The sequence below is a fragment of the Nerophis ophidion genome, linkage group LG22, assembly GCF_033978795.1.
Source record: "Nerophis ophidion isolate RoL-2023_Sa linkage group LG22, RoL_Noph_v1.0, whole genome shotgun sequence".
Classification (NCBI taxonomy): Eukaryota; Metazoa; Chordata; class Actinopteri; order Syngnathiformes; family Syngnathidae; genus Nerophis; species Nerophis ophidion.
The window spans coordinates 34303619-34330843 of NC_084632.1; the positions used below are offsets into that span (position 1 = coordinate 34303619).

Genomic DNA, 27225 nt, shown 5'->3' on the forward strand with positions numbered 1-27225 from the left:
TGTCGCATATTTGTAGCAGTGTTAAAGTTGTTTATACGGCCACCCTCAGTGTGACCTGTATGGCTGTTGACTTTAAGGCACGTCCCCAATATTGTTACCCGGGTGAAATTTCGGGAGAATGGTTGCCCCGGGAGATTTTTGGGAGGGAGACTGAAATTCGGGAGTCTCCCGGGACGGCATAGCTCGGTTGGTAGAGTGGCTGTGCCAGCAACTTGAGGGTTGCAGGTTCGATTCCCGCTTGTGCCATCCTAGTTACTGCCAATGTGTCCTTGGGCAAGACACTTTACCCACCTGCCCCCAGTGCCACCCACACTGGTTTAAATGTAACTTAGATATTGGGTGTCACTATGTAGAGCGCTTTGAGTCACTTGAGAAAAGCGCTATATAAATATAATTCACTTCACTTCACTTCCACACCATGATTCGTCTCCTGACCGCTCTCTGTCAGTTTACGTTGCTGAGTTGCTGTTGTTCCCAAACTCTTCCATTTTCTTATAACAAAGCCGAAAGTTGACTTTGGAATGTTTAAAAGCGAGGAAATTTCACAACTGGATTTGTTGCACAGGCGGTATCCTATAACAGTTCCACCTGGAAAATCAATGCGCTCTTGGGAGCAGCCCATTCTTTCACAAATGTGAAAGAATGGGCCATGTGAAATGTGAAAAATGGGCCATGGAGACTGTGGAAACAGTCTCCATATCTAAGCGCTTGTTTTTATACACCTGATTAGGACAACTGATTCTGATTATTTGGATGGATGGCCAAATACTTTTGGCACTATAGCGTATGTTGACTTGGATTAACTCGTGTTGTTGTATGTAATACAACCTGTGGCCAAAGGGAGGCACTGTTGGAAAAATTAAGCATGGCTGCCACCCGGACTCCCCAAAGATTGTGTGTGTTCGGCTTAGTTGTAAAGTAGACTGACCATACGTCCTCTTTTCCCCCGACATGTCCTCTTTTGCGCGACTGTCCGGGGTGTCCGGGCGGGGTTTCTTAAATACCTCAAACGTCCGGCGTTTTGTGTCAGGGTTGCATGTAATTTCAATGTACGGATAGGGTTAAGAGGGGTTAAAAACAAAAGAAATTATTAAGGTGTGTGCATGCAGCAACATCCGTGAAAGAGGGACAGAGACAGAGAGAGAGAAGTAGTGGATTGATTGTCAATCAAGGCATACTTGGTCAACAGCCATACAGGTCACACTGAGGAAATATGCACCACACTGTGAACCCACACCAAACAAGAATGACAAACCATCCATCCATCCATTTTCTACCGCTTATTCCCTTTTGGGGTCGCGGGGGGCGCTGGCGCCTATCTCAGCTACAATCAGGCGGAAGGCGGGGTACACCCTGGACAAGTCGCCACCTCATTTCGTAATAACATCTGCACCGTAACACAACAGAATAAATACCCCGAACCCTTTGCAATTGACTCTTCCGGGATGCTACAATATACACCCCCCGTCACATCAAATATTCCACCTTATGTAATATTTTTGGTGGGAGGTTGATTGGCAACACTAAATTGGCCCTAGTGTGTGAATGTGAGTGTGAATGTTGTCTGTCTATCTGTGTTGGCCCTGTGACGAGGTGGCGACTTGTGCAGGGTGTACCCCGCCTACCGCCCGAATGCAGCTGAGATAGGCTCCAGCGACCCCAAGAGGGACAAACGGTAGAAAATGGATGGATGGATGGATGGATGGATTTTGCATATTGTGTGTGTTTGCCATAAAAAAACATAGTTTTGTTTGACGAAAAAAGGGCGGAAAACAGACAAACAAAAAAAAAAAACATAAAAAAAACTAAAACATTTTGAAATGAGGAATAGATCTGAAGATGATGTAGGCTCCAGAGATTTAAGCGTTCAATATAAAATGTATGTATGCCCTGGCACACCGTTATCATCATTTCATGACCGAAGCAAAACACTTTTTATACTTTTATACTGAAAAAAATCCACCTACAACTTAATAAAAACATAGAAAAATCTACCAGCAGCGGTAAAGTTTATATCATGGAGAGAAAGAAGAAAGTGAATGAATGTTTAACTTAATAAATTTACATATGCATTTATATTATTTCTTTTAATGAATTAAGTAACGTTTATGACAACCTTTTTCCAAAACACAATAGAGAATGTGAGATATAACAGGTCAATGTATACATTTATCATTTGTTTTCAAAACGCTTACAAAAAAGTGGGACCCCAAAAATGTTCTGTGGAACCCCATTTTTATGACTTAATGGGGTCCATGAAGGGACTTTTCAAAAATTTTGAAAATTCCTAGCGCCAACACTGCTGTCAACAGAGAAGAAAAAATGCTTTATTTAAATAAATATATCATTTATAAAGCAAGTTCAAGTATCATTGGCAAATTTTCACCTAGTCCAGGCCTTGGCACGCATATATGTGTCCTCTTTTGGGATTTCAGAATATGGTCAGCCTAATTAAGTAACGTTTATGACAACTTTTTTCCAAAACACAATATAAAATGTGAGATACAAAGGTCAATGCATTTGTTTAGGAGCGGCATGGCGTGCGGCCGTGCCAGAAACCTTAAGAGTTGCAGGTTCGCTCCCCACATATTGACATCCAAATCGCTGCCGTTGTGTCCTCGGGCAGGACACTTCACTCTTGTCCCCGGTGCCGCTCACACTGGTGAATGAATGATGAATGAATGATAGGTGGTGGTTGGAGGGGTCGTAGGCGCAAAACTGGCAGCCACGTTTCCGTCAGTCTACCCCAGGGCAGCTGTGGCTACAAATGTAGCTTACCACCACCAGGTGTGAATGAATGATGGGTTCCCACTTCTGTGAGCGCTTTGAGTATCTAGTAATAGAAAAGCGCGATAAAAATCTAATCCAATTTTTATTATTATTATTATCATTTGTTTTCAAAATGATAACAAAAAAGTGGGACCCAAAAAATTTACTGTGGGACCCCATTTTTACGACATGATGGCAGGAATTTTCAAAATGGGACTCCATTTTGAAAATTCCTAGCGCCAACATTGCTGTCAACAGAGGAGAAAAAAATGCTTCATTTAAATAAATATATTATTTATAAAGCAAGTTCGGGTATCATTGTCAAATTTTCACGTAGTCCCGGCCTTGGCACGCATACATGTGTCCTCTTTTTGGGATTTCAGAATATGGTCAGCTTATGTAAAAAAGCATTTCTATACATACGTCACGCCAATATTTCCACAGCCATTTTCAAGTTAAAGCCCGAAACGTTGTGTACACTGTACAGCAGGGGTCACCAACGCGGTGCCCGCGGGCACCAGGTACAGTAGCCTGTAAGGACCGGTTGAGTAGCCCACTGGCCTGTTCTAAAAATAGCTCAAATAGCAGCACTTACCAGTGAGCTGCCTCTATTTTTTTAAATTTTATTTATTTACTAGCAAGCTGGTCTCGCTTTGCTGGACATTTTTAATTCTAAGAGAGGCAAAACTCAAATAGAATTTGAAAATCCAAGATAATATTTTAAAGACTTGGTCTTCACTTGTTTAAATTAATTTATTTTTTTTACTTTGTTTCTTATAACTTTCAGAAAGAAATTTTTAGAGGAAATATACAACCTTAAAAAAGATTTTAGGATTTTTAAACACATACATTTTTACCTTTTAAATTCCTTCCTCTTCTTTCCTGACAATTTAAATCAATGTTCAAGTAAATGTATTTTTTTTTATAGTAAAGAATAATAAATACATTTTAATTTAATTCTTCATTTTAGCTTCTGTTTTTTCGACAAAGAATATTTGTGAAATATTTATTGAAACTTATTATGATTAAAATTCAAAAACAATTTTCTGGAAAATCTGTTGAATCAAATTTAAATCGTATTTCCAAGTCCTTTTAATTTATTTTAAAATTTTTGTTCTGGAAAATCTAGAAGAAATAATGATTTGTCTTTGTTAGAAATATAGCTTGGTCCAATTTGTTATATATTCTAACAAAGTGCAGATTGGATTTTAACCTATTTAAAAACAGGTCATCCAAATTTTAAAATTAATCTTAATCAGGAAAAATAAATTATTCAATAGATTCGACTTAGCTAGTTTTTCATTTTTTTCCCTGTTTTTTTCCTCTTTTAAACCGTTCAATTAAGTGTTTTTTTCATCATTTATTCTCTACAAAAAACCTTAGGTAAAAGGAAAAAAAAGGTTACGATGGAATGAAAGACAGGAATACCCAATTTTTTTATATATATAGATGTATTTATTAAAGGTAAATTTAGCAAATTGGCTATTTCTGGCAATTTATTTAAGTGTGTATCAAACTGGTAGCCCTTTGCATTAAAGGCCTACTGAAATGAGATGTTCTTATTTAAACGGGGATAGCAGGTCCTTGATCATTTCGTGATATTGCCATAATTTTGCTGAAAGGATTTAGTAGAGAACATCCACGATAAAGTATGCAACTTTCGGTGCTAAGAGAAAAGCCCTGCCTCTACCGGAAGTCGCAGACGATGACGTCACATGCTGATGGCTCCTCACATATTCACATTTTTTTTAATGGGAGCCTCCAACAAAAAAGTGCTATTCGGAACGAGAAAACGACAATTTCCCCATTAATTTGAGCGAGGATGATAGATTCGTGTTTGAGGATATTGATAGCGACGGACTAGGAGAAAAAAAAAAACATGATTGCATTGGGACGGATTCCGATGTTTTTAGACACATTTACTAGGTTAATTCTGGGAAATCGTTTATCTTTCTATTGTGTTGCTAGTGTTTTAGTGAGTTAAACAGTACCTGATAGTTGGAAGGGTCTCCGGTAAGAACTGACTTTTTAACCAGAATTTTCTCACCGAAACCTGCTGGTTGACATTCGGTAGGGATCCATGTTTGCTTGACCGTGCTCTGATCCATAGGAAAATTTCACCTCTAGGAATTTTAAACAAGGAATCACCGTGTGTTTGTGTGGCTAAAGGCTAAAGCTTCCCAACTCCATCTTGCCCTCCCGGTAAAAGTTCGAGATGCCACCTCAGTAGAAGCATTTAAGTCTCACCTTAAAACTCATTTGTATACTCTAGCCTTTAAATAGACTCCCTTTTTAGACCAGTTGATCTGCCGTTTCTTTTCTTTTTCTCCTATGTTCCACTCTCCCTTGTGGAGGGAGTCCGGTCCGATCCGGTGGCCATGTACTGCTCGCCTGTGTATCGGCTGGGGACATCTCTGCGCTGCTGATCCGCCTCCGCTTGGGATGGTTTCCTGCTGGCTCCGCTGTGAACGGGACTCTCGCTGCTGTGTTGGATCCGCTTTGAACTGGACTCTTGCGACTGTGTTGGATCCATTATGGACTGAACTTTCACAGTATCATGTTAGACCCGCTCGACATCCATTGCTTTCCTCCTCTCCAAGGTTCTCATAGTCATCATTGTCACCGACGTCCCACTGGGTGTGAGTTTTCCTTGCCCTTATGTGGGCCTACCGAGGATGTCGTAGTGGTTTGTGCAGCCCTTTGAGACACTAGTGATTTAGGGCTATATAAGTAAACATTGATTGATTGATTGATACTGTGACTTCTCCAATATTAATTGAACAAATTGCAAAAGATTCAGCAACACAGCTGTCCAAAATACTGTATAATTATGCCGTTAAAGCAGACGACTTTTAGCTGTGTGTGTGCGCAGCGCTCATACTTCCTAAAAACCTGTGACGTCTTGCGTACACATCATTACACGACGTTTCGAGGACAAAGCTCCCGGGAAATTTAAAATTGTAATTTAGTAAACTAAAAAGGCATGTGTTGCAATGTTAATATTTCATCATTGATATATAAACTATCAGACTGCGTGGTGGGTAGTAGTGGGTTTCAGTAGGCCTTTAATCAGTACCCAAGAAGTAGCTCTTGGTTTCAAAATCCGCTTAGTCTATAAAATCCGCTACATGTCAAATTACTTCCATAACCACAACACCAGGGGGAGCTCCACAAACCACGTTAAACCCAGATTTCGATCTAACAAAGGTCTTAACTCATTCTCTTTCTATGCCACATCAATGTGGAATGCACTCCCAACAGGTGTAAAAGTAAGTGCATCTCTATATTCCTTCAAAACCGCTCTAAAACAACACCTCCAGGCAACTTCAACACTTTACTAATACCCTCCTCCATTCACATCCCATCTCCCCGGATTATAAACAACTCAAATGTACTTCTAATGTATATACTTGTTCTTATGCTATGTGAACTCACTATGTTCTCTGCTGGCTGTACATATCCTACTAAATAAGACCTACACTGTTACATCCATCCATTTATTACCGCATAGTCCCTTTTGGGGTCGCGGGGGGCGCTGGCTCCTATCTCAGCTACAATCGGGCGGAAGGCGGGGCACACCCTGGACAAGTAGCCATCTCATCGCAGGGCCAACACAGATAGACAAACAACATTCACACTCACATTCACACACTAGGGCCAATTTAGTGTTGCCAATCAACCTATCCCCAGGTGCATGTCTTTGGAAGTGGGAGGAAGCCGGAGTACCCGGAGGGAACCCACGCATTCACGGGGAGAACATGCAAACTCCACACAGAAAGATCCCGAGCCTGGATTTGAACCCAGGACTGCAGGAACTTCGTATTGTGAGGCAGACGCACTAACCCCTCTGCCACCGTGAAGCCCCTTCTCCAATATTAATTGAACAAATTGCAAAAGATTCAGCAACACAGATGTCCAAAATACTGTATAATTATGCCGTTAAAGCGGACGACTTTTAGCTGTGTGTGTGCGCAGCGCTCATACTTCCTAAAAACCTGTGACGTCTTGCGTACACATCATTACACGACGTTTCGAGGACGAAGCTCCCGGGAAATTTAAAATTGTAATTTAGTAAACTAAAAAGGCATGGGTTGCAATGTTAATATTTCATCATTGATATATAAACTATCAGACTCCGTGGTGGGTAGTAGTGGGTTTCAGTAGGCCTTTAATCAGTACCCAAGCAGTAGCTCTTGGTTTCAAAATCCGCTTAGTCTATAAAATCCGCTACATGTCAAATTACTTCCTTAACGTAAATGACCACCATAACCACAACACCAGGGGGAGCTCCACAAACCACGTTAAACCCAGATTTTGATCTAACAAAGGTCTTAACTCATTCTCTTTCTATGCCACATCAATGTGGAATGCACTCCCAACAGGTATAAAAGTAAGTGCATCTCTATATTCCTTCAAAACCGCTCTAAAACAACACCTCCAGGCAACTTCAACACTTTACTAATACCCTCCTCCATTCACATCCCATCTCCCCGGATTATAAACAACTCAAATGTACTTCTAATGTATATACTTGTTCTTATGCTATCTGAACTCACTATGTTCTCTGCTGGCTGTACATATCCTACTAAATAAGACCTACACTGTTTCAATGTCCACATTTCTCTGTTGATGCAATTGTTGATGACTGAAATTCTGATATCAACCAAAGCTCCTCATCCCACCCCCCGGATTGTAAATAATGTAAATAATTCAATGTACATACTATGATGATTAACTTGTGTGATGACTGTATTATGTTGATAGTATATATTTGTACCATGAATTGATTAACGTGGACCCCGACTTAAACAAGTTGAAAAACTTATTCGGGTGTTACCATTTAGTGGTCAATTGTACGGAATATGTACTGTACTGTGCAATCTACTAATAAAAGTATCAAAACAAATCAAAATCAAAAAGGTTGGTGACCCCTGCTATAGTCTGAACAAGTGCAATGCAGTATAAAGACCAGTAGGGAGCAGCAATTCACCTCACAGATGAGATTCTTCCGAGCACCGGATGCTTCAATTGCTTTGACCTGCTTTTCTGTTCCCAACCCGGAAGTTGTTTCTCCCGCCGTGACTCGTCGTCTCTGCCTTCGTAAATAAACATTTAAAGAAAATGAACGAAGTACACAACGGTGAGCTTTCGAATCCCATTTCAGTTCATAATTTCTCCGAGAGGATCCTGGAGCAGACGGTCCACTTTCACATCATGAAGCTCAGCGGCGCCTTTTTTCTGTGGATTGGTTCGAGCCCACTTTTGTCCAACTTGGCGGTTTCAATGAGCAGCAAATACGTGAGGAAACACGTTGGTTGTTTTTGACGTTTTTTTTGTTTTGTTTTTGAATGACGACGACGTTCCGAGAGGCCGTCACACAAGCTATGCATGTGTTGCCTTTGATTTGCTATTTAAGGAAATACCAAATGACCGTTTGATGATAACTATTGTGTGTTCTCCTTTATCGCCAAACTACATTATATTACGAAGTATAGATTTTACAGGGCATCCATGGAAAGTTGTATTCGAATTTGTATTATGCTATATGCGTTTTTTTTTAACAATGTACACCATTTAAAACTCCTTAAGGACATCCATCCATCCATCCATTCTACCGCTTATTCCGTTTCGGGGTCGCGGGGGGCGCTGGCGCCTATCTCAGCTACAATCGGGCGGAAGGCGGGGTACACCCTGGACAAGTCGCCACCTCAACACAGATAGACAGACAACATTCACACTCACATTCACACACTAGGGCCAATTTAGTGTTGCCAATAAACCTATCCCCAGGTGCATGTTATTGGAAGTGGGAGGAAGCCGGAGTACCCGGAGGGAACCCACGCAGTCACGGGGAGAACATGCAAACTCCACACAGAAAGATCCCGAGCCTGGATTTGAACCCAGGACTGCAGGACCTTCGTATTGTGAGGCAGACTCACTAACCCCTCTCCCACCATGAAGGACATATTGTTTGATATTTATTTTTTAAATGTATTTCAAATTCCATTGCAAAACATAATTTTCACTACAAATTGACGATAAAAGCACATCATTTTCACTAGTGACAGTGAATTATATTTATATAGCGCTTTTCTCAAGTGACTCAAAGCGCTTTACATCGTGACACCCAATATCTAAGTTACATTTAAACCAGTGTGGGTGGAACTGGGAGCAGGTGGGTAAAGTGTCTTGCCCAAGGACACAACGGCAGTAACTAGGATGGCACAAGCGGGAATCGAACCTGCAACTCTCAAGTTGCTGGCACGGCCACTCTACCAACCGAGCGATGCCGCGCTACAAATTGAGGACAAAAGGAAGAATGCCAGCGAATTGCAGGGTTTCCCACACATTCATTTATTTGTGGCGGCCTGCCACAAAATAATTACGGCCGCCACAAAAAAATAAAATATATATTTATTTTATTTTGGCTTTTGACTCGCTCGACCGCTCATAAAAGCAATGGGACTCTGTCTGTGAATGGAGCTTGTAGTTACATATTATATAAATATGTAAATATTATATAAATATGTACATAAAGTGTTGTAATTATATTCCAACTCCGCCGCCGCCCGACATCACCACCACCAATAGATGCCTGACCTGTGGGAAACACTGAATTGCCACTTAAGTTTACCATTAAATATAATTTTAAAGGCCTACTGAAATGAGATTTTCTTATTTAAACGGGGATAGCAGGTCCATTCTATGTGTCATACTTGATCATTTCGCGATATTGCCATATTTTTGCTGAAAGGATTTAGTAGAGAACATCGACAATAAAGTTTGCAACTTTTGGTCGCTAATAAAAAAGCCTTGCCCGACATCACCACCACTAATAGATGCCTGACCTGTGGGAAACACTGAATTGCCACTTAAGGTTACCATTAAATATAATCTGAAAGTCCTACTGAAATGAGATTTTCTTATTTAAACGGGGATAACAGGTCCATTCTATGTGTCATACTTGATCATTTCGCGATATCGCCATATTTTTGCTGAAAGGATTTAGTAGAGAACATCGACGATAAAGTTCACAACTTTTGGTCGCTAATAAAAAAGCCTCGCCTGTTCCGGAAGTGGCAGACGATGTGCGCGTGACGTCACCGGTTGTAAAGCTCCTTTCATTCTCACATTGTTTACAATCAGCCACCAGCAGCTAGAGCGATTCGGACCGACAAAGCGACATTTTCCCCATTAATTTGAGCGAGGATGAAAGATTTGTGGATGAGGATATTGACAGTGAAGGACTGGAAGAAGAAAAAAGACGAGGGCAGTGGGAGCGATTCAGATGTTATTGGACACATTAACTAGGATAATTCTGGAAAATCCCTTATCTGCTTATTGTGTTACTAGTGTTTTAGTGAGATTATACTGTCGTACCTGAAAGTCGGAGGGGTGTGGTGACCGCCAGTGTCTCTGAGGGAAGCCATGGAGTAGCCAAGAAAGTCGCAGCTGCCTCTTTGACAGCTGCAGGAGAAACAACACAAGCTCCGCTCATGTTTACGGTAAGAGCCGACTTATTACCACAATTTTCTCACTGAAACCTGCCGGTTGACATGTGGTCGGGAACCATGTTCGCTTGACCGCTCTGTTCCATATTAAAGCTTCACAACAAATAAAGAAACACCGGCTGTGTTTGTGTTGCTACAGCCGGCTGCAATACACCGCTTTCCACCAACATTTTTCTTCTTTGTAGTCTCCATTATTAATTGAACGAATTGCCAGAGATTCAGCAACACAGATGTCCAGAATACTGTGTAATTAAGCGATTAAATTGGACAACTTTTAGCCGTGAGTGGTGCTGGGATAAAATTTCCGCTACAACCAATAACGTCAGAAGCACACGTCATCATACGCGTCAGCATTCCGCAACGTTTTCAACAGGACACTTTGCGGGAAATTTAAAATTGCAATTTAGTAAACTAAACCAGCCGACTTGGCATGTGTTGCAATGTTAAGATTTCATCATTGATGTATAAACTATCGGACTGCGTGGTCGGTAGTATTGGGTTTCAGTAGGCCTTTAATGTTTTAATAGTGTTAAACTTAGACGAACTTTAATTATCCACAAGGGAAACTTCCACCAAGTAGCTCAGTTACAAGGATGGAAAGTGTAAGGATGGAAAGGACAATGCAGGTATAAATAGACTAAATATAGCGATATAAAATGTAACATATATACTTAATATTTACATAATATATGTACAGTATATTATCTATACTGGTATATTATATTATGTCTATATCATATATACAATATATAACAATTACTATGTACAATATTACAGTATATGTGACAGCTGCAGCATAAAATAGAGATACAATTGAGGATGAAAGGAAGCATGCTAGCGAATTGCCACTTAATGTTGTCATTAAATATAATTTTAAGCCAATTAATCAATTTTAATGCTTTAATAGTGTTAGACTTAGACAAACTTTAATTATCCACGGGGGAAATTGTTCCACACAGTAGCTCAGTTACAAGGATGGAAAGTGTAAGGATGTAAAGGACAATGCAGGTATAAATAGACTAAATATAGCGATATAAAATATAACATATGTACGTAATAGTTACATAATATATGTACAATATATTATATATACTGATATATTTTGTCTATATCATAATTACCATGTACAATACTACACTATATGTGACAGCTGCAGCATAAAATATAGATAAAATTGAGGATGAAAGGAAGCATGCTAGCGAATTGCCACTTAATGTTGTCATTAAATATAATTTTAAGGCAATTAATCAATTGTAATGCTTTAATAGTGTTAGACTTAGACTTAAACTTCGATTTAGACAAACTTTAATTATCCACAAGGGAAATTGTTCCACACAGTAGCTCAGTTACAATGATGTAAAGTGTAAGGATGGAAAGGACAATGCAGCAATATAAAATATAACATATATAAGTAATATTACATAATTTATGTACAGTATAGTTTATATACTGATATATTATATTATGTAATCCGGCTTCCTCCCTCCTCCAAAAACATGCAGCTAGGGATAGGTTGATCTGCAACACTAAATGGTCCCTAGTGTGTGAATATGAGTGTGAATGTTTTCTGTCTATCTTTGTTGGCCCTGCGATGAGGTGGCGACTTGTCCAGGGTGCCTTCCGCCCGAATGCAGCTGACATAGGCTCCAGCAGCCCCCGCAACCCCGAAAGGGACAAGCGGTAGAAAATGGATGGATTTCTGTATCATGTATACAATATATAACAATTGCCACGTACAATATTACAGTATATATGACAGCTGCAGCAAAAAATAGAGTATATCCAGCAGAAAATAGACATTATTAACAAAGATAAGTAGCTAACATAGAAGGCGTCAGGTTATAGACGGATATCATCTATTGCTGTATGGCGAGTGATTATACAGCTGGATGGAGTGCGGAATGAAGGAGTTCTTGAAACGAACACTGTGGGAACGAATCTGAAGGAGCCTGTTGGAGTATGAAGTCCGCTGTCCCGCAATTGTCTGGTGAAGTGGGTGGGCAGGGTTGTCCATGATGGCCAGCAGTTTGTCCATTGTTCTCCTGTCCCTCACTGACACAAACGCCTCCAACTGCCTGCCAATAGTTTGGGCGGCTTTCCGGATTAGTTTGTCAATCCGGTTTGAGTCCCTTTTGCTGGTGCTGCTCCCCCAACAAACAAGCATTTTACTATCATCCATGCATACATTTCTGCTTATCCGAGGTCAGGTCTCGGGGGGAGCAGCCTAAGCAGGGAAGCCCAGACTTCCCTCTCCCCAGCCGAGGTGTTCCCAGGCCAGCCGGGAGACATAGTCTTCCCAACATGTCCTTGGCTTCCCTGTGGCCTCCCATCGGTCGGACGTGCCCTAGGGAGGCGTTCGGGTGGCATCCTGACCAGATGCCGGAACCACCTCATCCGGCTCCTCTCGATGTGGAGGAACAGCGGCTTTACTTTGAGCTCCTCCCGGATGGGAGAGGCCTGCGACCCGGCGGCGGAAACTAATTTTGGCCGCTTGTACCCGTGATCTTGTCCTTTCGGTCATAACCCATAGGTCATGACCATAGCTGAGGATGGGATTGTAGAATGACCGGTAAATTGAGAGCTTTGCCTTCCGGCTCATCTCCTTCTCCACCACAACAGATCAATACAGCATCCGCATTACTGAAGACGCCGCACCGATATCACAATCCACTCTTAATGTTACTAATCACGTTCAAATTGTTCTCACTGTATCTCTTCAATTAATATAAATCTATTTACATAATACATTAAATGGAAATTTGTAATTTGCCACTCGGTAAATGTGTTACTTAGTTACTAAGTAATTATTATTATCATTATTATTATTATTATTCCTTGTAAAATAAATACATTTTCCACAAACACCCGATTTTAAGTGTTTTAGAATAAACCCAAACGTGTTTAATGTTTTCAATTTGATCCGTAGTACAGCACACATCAAAAGAGTCTGGGATTTTATGGGGTAAATAAAATACATCATGCCCTATAACCGATTCTATTTTTTGGATTACATATTCAGATGTAGTATATCCAGCTATTAAAATATAAAGTGAATTGTAAATTACAATGATACAGATTATACATTTGCATTGCACACATTTAAGTGATATACATAAAGTTTATGAGCTGATAACTTAACCTGTTTATTATTGTATGGGCAAATTACAAAAATGTGTCCACAGAAGAGGCATCTTTTCTAAAAGTGTTGAACATTATAATTGTCTACTACTATCTGTATCAAAAAATGAAATGCACAACATTGATATCAAGTTTGATTGAGTCCAACTTAAACGTGTCTGTCTTTTCTACAGGACTCCATGCCATTATCGACATTAGTGATGGGGGACCCTTCCAACACGGCTCCAAATTCTTTGGCACAGAGATTAGGTATTGTTGGGTGCTTTATTGTTTTATTTAACTACACAGGGAAGCTACACAGTGGAATGTCCAAAGTTGACCTTTATCAGTTCCATAACACAGGTCAACTTCTTATTTATCAATGTAGTTTAAAGATTATTTCTTTCCTATAGGGATCAATTGTAAAATTAAATAAATAAAACAGTTCCAGTGTTACTGTCACTTCACCCAAAAAATGTTACCTAGACCAGTAATGGTTTTGATCATTTTTTTTTTAAACAGTACTAACCATCAAGAATTTTACCGCTGTTTATAATTAATACCAGTAGATGTTACAACTAATTAATGCAGCCTAAGTAGGTGTTAGAACGAGACATGTTAGTAGCGTTCTTTTCTACAGCTAAATTACCGTATTTTGTGGACTATAAGGCATTTTTTTTGTTCTTCAAAACTCGACAGTGCACCTGATTACCCGGTGCCCATAATGTACGGAATAATTCTGGTTTTGCTTACCGACCTCAAAGATATTTTATTTGGTACTTGGTGTAATGATAGGTGTGACGAGTAGATGGCAGTCATACATAGGAGATACGTGTAAACTGCAATATGATGGCAGTCACACACAAGAGATAGGTGTAGACTGCAATATGACTCAAGTGAACAACAGCAACATTTTATATGTTCCGTTGAAAATATAGAACATTACACACGGCACTCAAAAATCTATCAAAATGTTTTAGTACGACTTTGGTAAGCTATAAAGCCGCACATCTTGATGGATTATACTGTGTTTCAACATACGAGTATTCTTGTGTGTGTGTGTGTATAAGGTAAGACATACAATATTATTTGGCGTTTTGTTTTGCAATATTATGCAAAAGCAACTTTTCTTACCTTCTTGTACCTGCTGATCTGTATTTGGGATATACATAAGTCCTGTAAAAATGTGCACATCCGCCGTAATCAACAAGCTTATTCTTTTTCCTCTATCTTCTTGTTATGGGGACATTCAGCCTCCACCGTTGCCAATTTTAATTTAAAGTAGTGTAAATGTTACAACTGGTTGGCATAGTGATGCCGGTTTCGATTCCCTCGTGGATGCGTCAACAAGTGAACACAGCAAAGGTAAGATATAAACAATTTATTTAACGAAAAGGATCTATGAAACAAAACACTGGTGCTAATGAAAGGCAAACCAAAGACGCTAGCATAAAAGCTAGGATATACAAAAATGAGAACTAAACTGGCACATAGACACATTAAAGAGTAAGCATGAGAGCTGGAATAAACAAATGGCTGAGCGTGAAAAGCTAGCGAGAATATACATACGATGACAGAGTGCAGGCGTAACTTGTTGCGTGAAAGCAAATTATGAACCCAGGCTGAACAAACAAAAGAGGACGGCTTATAAAGTGACGGTGATAATCTGTAGCAGGTGTGCGGGGCGTGAGCAGCAGGTGAACTGATGAGTAACCATGGTAATGACTAAACAGGAAGTATGAGGGTAGAACAACGAAGTGAATAAAAATGCAACAAACCATAATATGGGAAGATCGGAGTACGGAGCTTAACAGTAAAGTTCTAACTTATATTTGTCAGTAAACTCGCCATGAAAGCGCTAAAACATACCGGTGTAGTGAGTTTACATTTAGCACCCAAGGAACTTTTGTTATTAGAGAGTTCAAGTCAGGCAGTTTTACACAAGACGCATTTCCGGCGTTGTTATTGCACTAGTGAGCCACGGATGAAGAGATGCAGCTCCATTATTGATTTAAGTAAAGTCTGAATGAGGAACAGGCCTCCTAATAACTCCATTAGTACGAACTCACACCCACGGATGGGGAGGCGTCATTTAAAGGGGTCTTATTACAATTTTTTTCTACATTTAAAACACCTCGTTGAGGTCTACATAACATGTAATGGTGTTTTTTTTTTGTCAACAATTTGCATAGATTATGTTTTACAGACCATTTTCAAGCTTCTTTCTGACTATCTCTTCAGTATGCGTGATTTTGTGGGCTAAATTGACGTCTTCTTCTCCCGCCATCTTTGTTGGTGGGAGAAGAAGTTTTTAGCGCTTCCATAGGTAGTCTCTTTATAGGTTAGTTTCGAACAATACTCTACTTTGTATTAGAAATGGAAACATCGGAGGATGTGTGTGCATTTTATGAGCCGGTCTTCTCCACAACATGAAGATAGCAAAAATGAAGCTTATTATTACAATGGTGGACACGCGCAATGCTTTTTGGGTGAAACTTTACCATATATGGCTAATTTGCATATGTCACCAATAGGAAAAACTTCTCTAAATAAGTAAAAAAGTTAAAGTATCTATTGTCACACACACACACTAGGTGTGGCGAAATTATCCTCTGCATTTGACCCATCCCCGTTGATCACCCCCTGGGAGGTGAGGGGAGCAGTGAGTAGCAGCGATGGCCGTGCCCGGGAATAATTTTTGGTGATTTAACCCCCCATTCCAACCCTTGATGCTGAGTGCCAAGCAGGGAGGCAGTGGGTACCATTTTTATAGTCTTTGGTATGACTCGGCCGGGGTTTGGACTCACGACCTACCGATCTGGGGCAAATTCTAAGTTCACGTGTGAAAGGAAGACAACACTGTTTTATAAATAACTCTGCAAAGCCTCCACGTTTCAATCTATAACTGTGGGACATATGCAAACTCCAAATAGACAAAACAGGTACAAATAGGTAAGAAAAGCTGGTTTTGCATTATAGGGCACCCTTAATTATTACCATATTTTCCGGACTCTAAAGCACACTTTTCCCCTCAAAACTCAACATTGCGCCTTATAACCCGGTGCGCCTAATGTACAGAATAATTCTGGTTTTGCGTGCCGATTTCGAAGCCATTTTATTAGGTACATAGTGTAATGATAAGTGTGACCAATAGATGGCAGTCAAACATAAGAGATATGTGTAGACTGCAATATGATGGCAATATGACTCAAGTAAACAACACCAACATTTTATATGTTCCATTGAAAATATAGAACATTACACACGGCACTCAAAAATCTATCAAAGTGTTTTAGTACGACTTAGGTAAGCTATGAAGCCGCACCGCTTGATGGATTGTCGGCATATTAAACATACAGGTATCATTATGGTGTGTGTATGAGGTAAGACATATTATCTGACGTTTTGTTTAGCAATATTTTGCAAAAGAGACTTTTCTTACCTTCTGGTGCCTGCTGATCTGTATTTGAGATCTGCATAAATCCTGAAAAATTGCTCACGGCCACCTTTTGTAGACAACGTAGTCGATAAGCTTCTTCTTTTTCTCTCTCTTCTTGTTATGGGACATTCATCCTCCGCTGTTGCCATTTCTAGTATAAAGTAGTGTTAAGTTTTTACTTATATCTTTCAGTAAACTCGCCATGAAAGTGCTCAGCGGCTTTAAGATGATCTGTTAAACATAATCTATGCAACATTTTCACCAAAGAACCACCATTGCATGTTATGTAGACCACAAGGAAGTGTTTTACATTCAGAAAAAAATTAATAATAATATGACTCCTTAAATGTGCCCTGTGGAACGGAAAATATGGTACTCTAGTGAGGCCACCTGCTGGAGGACTTCAGGGTTGCAGAGAATGTAATTAAAAAAAAATAAATAAACTCAAGACCTGCTATTTTAACTTGGTGTTTGATTAATATTCCTGTTCCTTTTATTATTCTGGGGGTGTTTGAGACTGGGGTTGTATTAATGTAATGAGGGTGGAAACCTGGGAGGTACGTTTGTTTAAAATGCTTTTAATGTAGAGCATTTTGTGTTTAATTTTACATGTATTAAAAGGGATTTACAGATTTAAGTTATATAGATTGATAATTTTCAATAACAAAAGGCCTAAACACGACATTACTGTTCTGACCCTGACTTAAAAACGAAAGATTGGAATCTTTGGGCACCTCACGATTCGATTAAAAATCTTTTATTGATGCATCCTTAATTTATGTATATACATTTTTGTTTCACTAAATGAGTGCTCTATCATATGCAACTTTTGAAAACAGTGCTTTTGTAATTAAGAAACGGTAAATTAATAGAAATGTGTGCAAAACTGGAACATGTTAACAGGCCCCACGTTTCCACATGTTGATTGCTATCCTAGGGTCACGCGATATAGACTTTGATTGATTGATTGAGACTTTTATTAGTAGATTGCACAGTACAGTACATATTCCGTACAATTGACCACTAAACGGTAACACCCGAATACGTTTTTCAACTTGTTTAAGTCGGGGTCCACGTTAATCAATTCATGGTAGTTCATGACAATATAATAGGGGTGTAACGGTACGGGTATTTTATCGAACCGTTTCGGTACGGGGTTTCCGGTTCGGTGCGGAGGTGTACCAAAAGAGTTTCCACACGGACATATTAAGTAGCGTACTGCACGTTTGAGGCATTTAAGAAACTCCGCCCTGACTGCTTTGCAAAAGAGGACATGTCCGGTGAAAATAGGACGTATGGTCACTCTATGACCTAGCGGAACCCCACCCCACCCCCGCAGGGCCGCCCGGGCGGCCCCGCCCGGGCGTAGCCCCCCGAACGCCCCAAATGTCCGGCACCTCGAGTTATGGTTGCATGTATTTTCAATGTACGTTCAGTGTTAAGAAGGTTAAAAACAAAACAAATTGCGCACGCAGCAGCGTTCGTGAGGGAGGGGGAGAGACAGAGAGAGCGCATGCGTCTGCTTTTTATCCATAGATTTATCAGATGTAATTTTTGTGTCAAAAGTGTGCCCCGGAGGCCATTTGCAGCCCACAGCTAATGTGTTAAAAGCCCACGGCACATTCTAAAAATACTATTAAAATAAACAAAAACATAACAAAAGTGAAATAAAAAAGTTTAAAGGTTAAATGTAATTTAGTAAAAGTTGCAATGTTGACTAATAAAACAAAGCTTTTTTTTTCTTTCAAACTGTCATTGCTCAAAACATAAACATATGTAGAGTATATGTAGAATATATGATATATACTATATTATTTATTATTATTCTTGTCTATTGTGAGCGAACTGTGGTGCTGAATTTCCCCCAGGGATCAATAAAGTACTTTCTATTCTATTCTATAATATTGAATCAAAATCAATGTTATTATGAATTATTGACCAATTCAAGGTTCCCATTATTTCACATCAAATATTCCACCAAGACAAATATTTTTGGTGGAAGATTTTGCAAATTTGGTAAATCAATAACCCAAAATATGTATATTTTGTTGTTTTCTTACTGTACCTAGAATGAACCGAACCGTGACCTCCAAACCGAGGTACGTACCGAACCGAAATGTTTGTGTACCGTTACACCCCTACAATATAAATTATATAAATTTGGCAGACCACACAGCTTTTAATGGTATCATTACATCGTGATAATCTAGTTGATGATGACACATTCTAGCTGTGTCCCGCAACAGCAACAATCAAGACGAATGTGTCCTTAATGCACAGTAGCATCCTTGCTGAGAGGCGCAGCTAATGTCTCTGCTCAAAGCCACTTCTCAGTCAGCAATCTTCGCCTTAATGGCGGAAAATACTGTGCTTCTGGAAAGTAATCACAAAGCTTCACATTTTCTTATTTATTTTTTTTTTTGTTAGTTTTATTCCAAAATGGAGTACATCCATTTTGTCCTCAAAATACTACACACAATACCACATTATGACAATGCAATTTATTTCATTTATTTTTGCAAATATCTTATTTGCTGCACCTCTCAAGGTCCATCAGGTTGGATGGGAAGCATTGGTTTTCATCCCAGACATCGCTTTACATTGCTGCATTTGATTTAGTCAGGGAGGTGTCCAAGAACCCGATGGTCACTCTTGTCAGAGCTACAGCATCCCTCTGTGGAGAGATGAGAACCATGTGGAAGGACAACCATCTCTGCAGCAATCCACAATACAACACTGTATGGTATTGTGGCCGAACGGAAGCCATTTCTTAGTAAATTGTTTGCCAGAATGCACCTGAAAGACTCAAACCATGACAAAACAAAATTCTCTGGTCTGATGAGACATAGATTAAGCACCACTCTTCACCAGGCCAATACCATCCCTACAGTGAAGCATGGTGGTGGCAGCATCATGGTGTGGGGATGTTTTTTCAGCGGCAGGAACTGGGAGACTCGTCATGCAAGAGGCAAAGATGAATGCAGCAATGTACAGAGACATCTTGGATGATCACAAACACTTATCTTTCAACCTGATGGAGCTTGTGAGGTGCTGCAAAGAGGAATGGGCGAAAGTGCCCAAAGATAGGTGTGCCAAGCTTGTGGCATCGTATTCAAAAAGATTTGCGGTTGTAATTGCTGCCAAAGGTGCAAAGTATAGAGCAAATTCTGTTAATACTTATGTGCATGTGATTCTTTTAAATTAAAAAAAAAAAAATACACATTGTCATATGTATGGGGTTTTGTCTGTAGAATTACCAGGACAAAAATGTATTTATTCCATTTTGGTGTAAGGCTGTGGAAAAAACGTGGAAAAAGTGAAGCAATGTGAATACTTTCCGAATGCACTGTAAACTATGTTTCTTACAATGTCATCACTAAACACTTTAGGAGGATAAGATAACCTCAAGCTAAAGCTTTTGAATGTAAACAAATTTGGACGAGCGGTACAAATATTGACAGTAACAATACCAAGTATAAATTCAATATATGGTCGATTTTGCAGTGGCTCCATCGATATTCTATGTTTATCAGAAAATATTTTGTTTTTTTTTGTTACTGTTTACACTGGAAACAGGAGGGCTTTAAAGGGGGTGGGGGGGACACAAAGAATTTCAAAAAGCATAAATCAGAGCCAGCAATAGGAACTAATTAAATATATTTAATTAATATAGTTATATTTTGAAATTTTTTTGTGATCAAAAAAGAAATCATGTAATGATCATGAAAATGTGACCCTGTAACTCAGGGGTGCCCACACTTTTTCTGCAGGCGAGCTACTTTTCAATTGACCAACTCGAGGGGATCTACCTCATTTATATATATCATTTATATTTATTTATTTATGAAAGAGACATTTTTGTAAACAAGTTAAATGTGTTTAATGATAATACAAGCATGTGTAACACATATAGATGTCTTTCTTTCACGAAGACAAGAATATAAGTTGGTGTATTACCTGATTCTGATGACTTGCATTGATTGGAATCAGACAGTAATGATGATAACGCCCACATTTTCAAATGGAGGAGAAAAAAAGTTGTCCTTTCTGTACAATACCACATGAAAGTGGTTGGTTTTTGGCATCTAATTCATCCAGCTTCCATACACTTTACAAGAAAAACATTGGCGGCAAATTCCGTAGCTTGCTTGATTGACATTCACGGCACCCGAGGGTCTTGTGAGATGACGCTGGCTGCTGCCAGTTCATTATTATGAAAAAATGACAGAGAGGAAGCCGAGAAACACTTTTTATTTCAACAGACTTTCGCGCCGTCCCTTCCGTCAAAACTCTAAAGGCCGACTGCACATTTCCTATCTTCACAATAAAAGCCCTGCTTCATGCTGCCTGCGCTAACAAAATAAGAGTCTCGGAAAGCTGGCGTGCACAAGTGATGTGCACGCCAGCTTTCTGAGGGATCGCTTGTGCACGCCAGTTTTCCGAGACTCTGTATTTAGTTAGCGCAGGCAGCATGAAGCAGGGCTTTTATTGTGAAGATAGGAAATGTGCAGTCGGCCTTTAGAGTTTTGACGGAAGGGACGGCGCGAAAGTCTGTTGAAATAAAAAGTGTTTCTCGGCTTCCTCTCTGTCATTTTTTCATAATAATGAACTGGCAGCAGCCAGCGTCATCTCACAAGACCCTCCGGTACCGTGAATGTCATTTAAGTGACGTCTTGGTGAAGATTGATGATCACTAATTTTTAGGTCTATTTTTTTTAAAAGACTGGCTCGAGATCGACTGACACACCCCCCGCGGTCGACTGGTAGCTCGCGATCGACGTAATGGGCACCCCTGTTGTAACTTCTGGCTTGATAGTCACATTTATAGTATCGCTCAAAACTAATGTACAGTATAGAACAACAGAAGAATAAAAGTAACCAGCTTTTAACAGTAAATTAACGTATGTAGATTAATAATACTTTTGAGAATACAATACAACTGGAAATTATTATTATAAATCTATTATCGCATACGTCAGGAGCCAAATTATGAGCCTTTGCAACACATAGTAAAGTGATCCTATTAAAATTTACACACCAAAGGATATTTTGTGATATATATCAGACTTAGAATCAGAATTATTGGCCAAGTATGTTGAACACACAAGGTATTTGACTTGGAATTTAGATTTTAAGCCCTATTGCCCATCTCTCCTCCACATTCAATAGTGTTAAAATAAAGAAAAATTATGAAATTAATTAGTTTTTCAAACTGAGACTCACTGACTTTGACTCATTTTCTGTGAAGAACATATATCAGAATACCTATTTAATGACCACACACCATACACCCCCTACACGTTTATAATACATATAAGGTGGCCGGGTCCGCTGGATAGAAGTGTGGAGACTGATGTTCTGTGTACCACACACACGCACACAGCAGGCCTAGACAGGAGGAGGACAGAGTGTAGGTACACAGAACATCAGAGGGTGAAATGTGTGAGAAAAGGAGAGCAGACACTGTTGACAAACAATGTTGCAACGTTGTGTGGGAACTGCAGGTGCAGAAACAAAAGAATCCCTGTATGATGCAGAAAGTGGCAGAGAAATTTTCCGTGCAATGTTAATATTGTTGTTACTCAGCCAGCATTTGTGGGTCTGATGGACCCCTTGCATTTTGTGGCTTTTAATGCCTCACAATCAAAGACTTTCGGTAAAGAATTTGGGTGTTATCTTTGACCCAACTCTCTCCTTTGAGTCACACATTAAAAGCGTTACTAAAACGGCCTTTTTTCATCTCCGTAATATTGCTAAAATTCGCTCCATTTTGTCCACTAAAGACGCCGAGATCATTATCCATGCGTTTGTTACGTCTCGTCTCGATTACTGTAACGTATTATTTTCGGGTCTCCCCATGTCTAGCATTAAAAGATTACAGTTGGTACAAAATGCGGCTGCTAGACTTTTGACAAGAACAAGAAAGTTTGATCACATTACGCCTGTACTGGCTCACCTGCACTGGCTTCCTGTGCACTTAAGATGTGACTTTAAGGTTTTACTACTTACGTATAAAATACTACACGGTCTAGCTCCAGCCTATCTTGCCGATTGTATTGTACCATATGTCCCGGCAAGAAATCTGCGTTCAAAGGACTCCGGCTTATTAGTGATTCCCAAAGCCCAAAACAAGTCTGTGGGCTATAGAATGTTTTCATTTCGGGCTCCAGTACTCTGGAATGCCCTCCCGGTAAAAGTTCGAGATGCCACCTCGTTAGAAGCATTTAAGTCTCACCTTAAAACTCAATTGTCTCATTTAAATTAGCCTTTAAATAGACTCCCTTTTTAGACCAGTTGATCTGCCGTTTCTTTTCTTTTTCTCCTATGGCCCACTCTCCCTTGTGGAGGGGGTCCGGTCCGATCCGGTGGCCATGTACTGCTCGCCTGTGTATCGGCTTGGAACATCTCTGCGCTGCTGATCCGCCTCCGCTTGGGATGTTTTCCTGCTGGCTCCGCTGTGAACGGGACTCTCGCTGCTGTGTTGGATCCGCTTTGGACTGGACTCTTGCGACTGTGTTGGATCCATTATGGATTGAACTTTCACAGTATCATGTTAGACCCGCTCGACATCCATTGCTTTCCTCCTCTCCAAGGTTCTCATAGTCATCATTGTCACCGACGTCTCACTGGGTGTGAGTTTTCCTTGCCCTTATGTGGGCCTACCGAGGATGTCGTAGTGGTTTGTGCAGCCCTTTGAGACACTAGTGATTTAGGGCTATATAAGTAAACATTGATTGATTGATTGATGTTAAAGTACAGAACAGATGTTTATTGGGATAAGGTAAACATCCATCAGACCCACAAACGCTGGCTGAGTAACAACAATATGAACATTACACAAGGGTTAAATAACCTGGAGAAAACATATAAAAACAAATTCAAGTAGAAATGTAGGTTTAGAGAACCAAACTTGACTAAAGTGTAAAATTTGCTCTCTGTTTCTGCCATATTTTGCAGCAAAGAAGACCAAAAAGCAAGTGTTCGTGAGTTACAGTCTTGCAGCGACAGACTCCAGCCTCTCTCTGCTTGTTGAAAATAGAATAAAAAAGGAGCTTGATCTTCACCCGGATAAATTTTGATCCATTAGTAAGATCTTCCACACAGTCGCATTCAGTGATTTTTTTTTATTGACATAATAAATTAGGTGATTTTTTTTTTATTATCAAAACATGGCCTATGGCTTTTGTACAAATGTATCATTAAAAAAAAATAACACTTACAAAACAGTAGTAGTGGCTGAGTATTTTTTTTTTGTTTCAATTGAAAAGTTACAAACCAGAAAATTGTACAGGTAGGTTAAAATGTGAGTAAATGCTGAAGAAAAATGATGGACCCTAAGACAAAATGTTTGCTGTTACTATGAAATGTGCTTATCTACTATACCTAACTATAAGGTGGATGTTTCACACATTATCATTGAAAGGTACATTGGCACACCTGTATGCAGTCCAAAGGGATATTTTGTATAAATAAACACTTAACAGTGAGCCCAAACCTGGGCATACTGGTCTAGTCTAATCACAAAGATTGTGCTTCCTGTCTAGGTTTAGCAAAGGAGGGTTACATCATTACCACAGTACAAAGAACACAGTGAGATTTGGACTGGGATATTTGCAAGGAAAGGATGCAATTCAGATGACAAAATTGTCCTCGCTAGTGTGAAGGAGAAAAATACTGGTTTTCCAAAATGACTAATAACAAAATTTCAAAAATGTCGAGATGCTTCATAAGACATCGAAAATATACTTTCAATGTCCAATCAACTCTCAGGTCTGTTAGCATTCCCAGCAAGCGACACATATTGTGTGCATTAAGGTCTCCGGTTGTTGGCCCACGGCACACAACCATCATATACCCTCACAAACAGCTGTAATGCTTACTTTAACCTTCGTCTTGTGTTAGGGTCGGCACCGACTCGTTTTAGTTTTTAAATGCATAAAAACACATACATTTATTTTTTTGCATCAACGCTTTTTGACTTTGTCAGGAACCTCTTTGTCAACAAAATAAAACATTTTAATTTTTTTCACTAAATTATAAAATGCTCTGGTAGAAATTATGCCCTTGGTGTTGTTAGGGTCGGTTTCGACCCGGTTATAAAAATAAGATGATAAAACAATGATAAGAGCCAAAACTGAACACACTGATGGCCAGCTCCTCTCCCAATCATGTGAGCTTTAGTGGATTCTCATTTTACCTCGTTATCCTGTACAAAAACAAACAAAAGACGGACACTAAAAGTGTCACTTTTTGCCACTCTGATTTTTTTTTTTTTATTAGTTTTGGAACTTGTAATCTATTTCTCTTGGTTTTATTTGCTTGATTGGTTGTTTGTTTGATGTTGGATTTCTGTTGCTGAAAAAAATACTTTTTAGCTTTTTTCTTGAAGTAAATATATATGGGTCGAAATTGACCCGTAACACCATAGATGTTACTATAGTTAAAAATCTTAAAATGAAAAAATAAACAAAACACATTTATTTAAGAGATGTGTTCTAATACCCCTTAGTAATAGTTAGGTAACACAACAACCTTTTTTTATTTATATGATTCTCTTGAGGTTCGTTTTACCATTTAAAAAAATTGAAATCGAGGGGTATACTGACAAAATAAGGCCCAATGGCCCAAACCAAAAATATTAAAACCAATATTTTCAAGGATAAGGAAGCCTAACAAGGTAACCAAGAGACGAGAAACAAATTGGATGATAGATAATTGTTTTTAGTGTATTTTACAGCTGATTTAAAACATGGGTCAAAACAGACCCGTTAACATAAGAGATGGTAACAGAAAGCTAACACAAGAGGAAGGTTAAAAAAAAAAAAATGTCTTCACTGACCTCCCCGTTGACCTGTCAAGAGGATAAAGTGCCACTGTGGACCACAAATAACAAGAAAAAAAAACATGTTAAACTTTGTGCCCGTTCATGCAAAAACAGTGGTAGTGGTTAGGCCAATCCCTGCATCGCCACATTGGTTGAAAAACACAAACACTTCATTGTGTCCCCTGACATTTAGTGCAAAATAAAGAATCGGGTATGACTGCTGAAGAGCTGAGGCTGAACTGACATGCTGCATAGAAAATCTGGAATTACGAGAATTTTCGGAAGTTTGGGCTGGTGAAAAAAAATCAGGAGTGCGATGGAATTTGGAGAAGTACCCACTCATTCCAATGGCAATATTTTTGCCCGATTAATATGGAATTCTGACAAAACTGGGAATTATTGAAATGTAGAAAATAAATGTCCCCATTTCAACGGTTTTGACAGCAACTCCAAGTCCGAGTCCATGGTTCTCGCCCGGAAAAGGGTGGAGACCATGCCCCAAGTGGAGGAGTTCAAGTACCTAGGAGTCTTGTTCACGAGTGAGGGAAGAGTGGATCGTGAGATCGACAGGCGGATCGGTGCGGCGTCTTCAGTAATGCGGACGTTGTACCGATCCGTTGTGGTGAAGAAGGAGCTGAGCCGGAAGGCAAAGCTCTCAATTTACCGGTCGATCTACGTTCCCATCCTCACCTATGGTCATGAGCTTTGGGTCATGACCGAAAGGATAAGATCACGGGCACAAGCGGCCGAAATGAGTTTCCTCCGCCGTGTGGCGGGGCTCTCCCTTAGAGATAGGGTGAGAAGCTCTGTCATCCGGGAGGAACTCAAAGTAAAGCCGCTGCTCCTTCACATGGAGAGGAGCCAGATGAGGTGGTTCGGGCATCTGGTCAGGATGCCACTCAAAACGCCTTCCTAGGGAGGTGTTTAGGGCACGTCCAACCGGTAGGAGGCCACGGGGAAGACCCAGGACAAGTTGGGAAGACTATGTCTCCCGGCTGGCCTGGGAACGCCTCGGGATCCCCCGGGAAGAGCTAGACGAAGTGGCTGGGGAGAGGGAAGTCTGGGCTTCCCTGCTTAGGCTGTTGCCCCCGCGGCCCGACCTCGGATAAGCGGAAGATGATGGATGGATGGTTTGAATCACTTAAGTGGAAATAGGGTACTTTGAATTCTCCAAATCAAAAGGGAATTTGTGTTACCTACGCAACTGTGTAATTATGGAAAAAGTAGACATTTTTGGGACGCTCTTCAGCATTCATAATTAAAATATACAGTTCAGGCCAAAAGTTTGGAAACACCTTCTCAATCACAACACAACTAATGAGCCCAACCCCATTGAAAAAGCAAGAAATTCCACTAATCACTTAATTATTTTCATGAGTATTTACATTGTAGATTGTCACTGAAGGCATCAAAACTATGAATGAACACATGTGGAGTTATGTACTTAACAAAAAAAGCTGAAATAACTGAAAACATATTTTGTACATACACTCTTGGCATTTTCACGATGAGCTTCAAGCACACCTGGTGAAGTAATAACCATTCAAGGTGACTACCTCTTAAAG

The 27225-nt window shown here is 39.8% G+C and overlaps 1 protein-coding gene and 1 long non-coding RNA gene across 2 annotated transcripts in view; one reads left to right on the forward strand and one right to left on the reverse strand.

Annotated features, from left to right (window-relative positions):
• The first annotated feature begins 7803 nt into the window (after positions 1–7803).
• Positions 7804–24062, forward strand: psmg4 (proteasome (prosome, macropain) assembly chaperone 4). The gene is made up of 3 exons (XM_061883766.1): positions 7804–8067; positions 13592–13667; positions 23794–24062. The coding sequence occupies exons 1-3, from the start codon at positions 7891–7893 to the stop codon at positions 23913–23915; spliced, it is 375 nt and encodes a 124-aa protein (XP_061739750.1). The 5' UTR covers positions 7804–7890; the 3' UTR covers positions 23916–24062.
• LOC133540816 (uncharacterized) overlaps positions 23591–27225 on the reverse strand; it is a 322729-nt gene continuing 319094 nt past the window's right edge. Inside the window, exon 2 of the long non-coding RNA XR_009803737.1 lies at positions 23591–26107. This is a non-coding gene — a long non-coding RNA (uncharacterized LOC133540816). The remainder of the gene's footprint in view (positions 26108–27225) is intronic.

Coding starts and splice junctions, on each gene's coding strand:
- psmg4 (XM_061883766.1), top strand. CDS start 7,891: ATGAACGAAGTACACAACGGTGAGCTTTCGAATCCCATTTCAGTTCAT. Junction 8,068..13,591: donor TTTCAATGAGCAGCAAATAC/GTGAGGAAACAC, acceptor TCTTTTCTACAG/GACTCCATGCCATTATCGAC. Junction 13,668..23,793: donor TTCTTTGGCACAGAGATTAG/GTATTGTTGGGT, acceptor CATATTTTGCAG/CAAAGAAGACCAAAAAGCAA.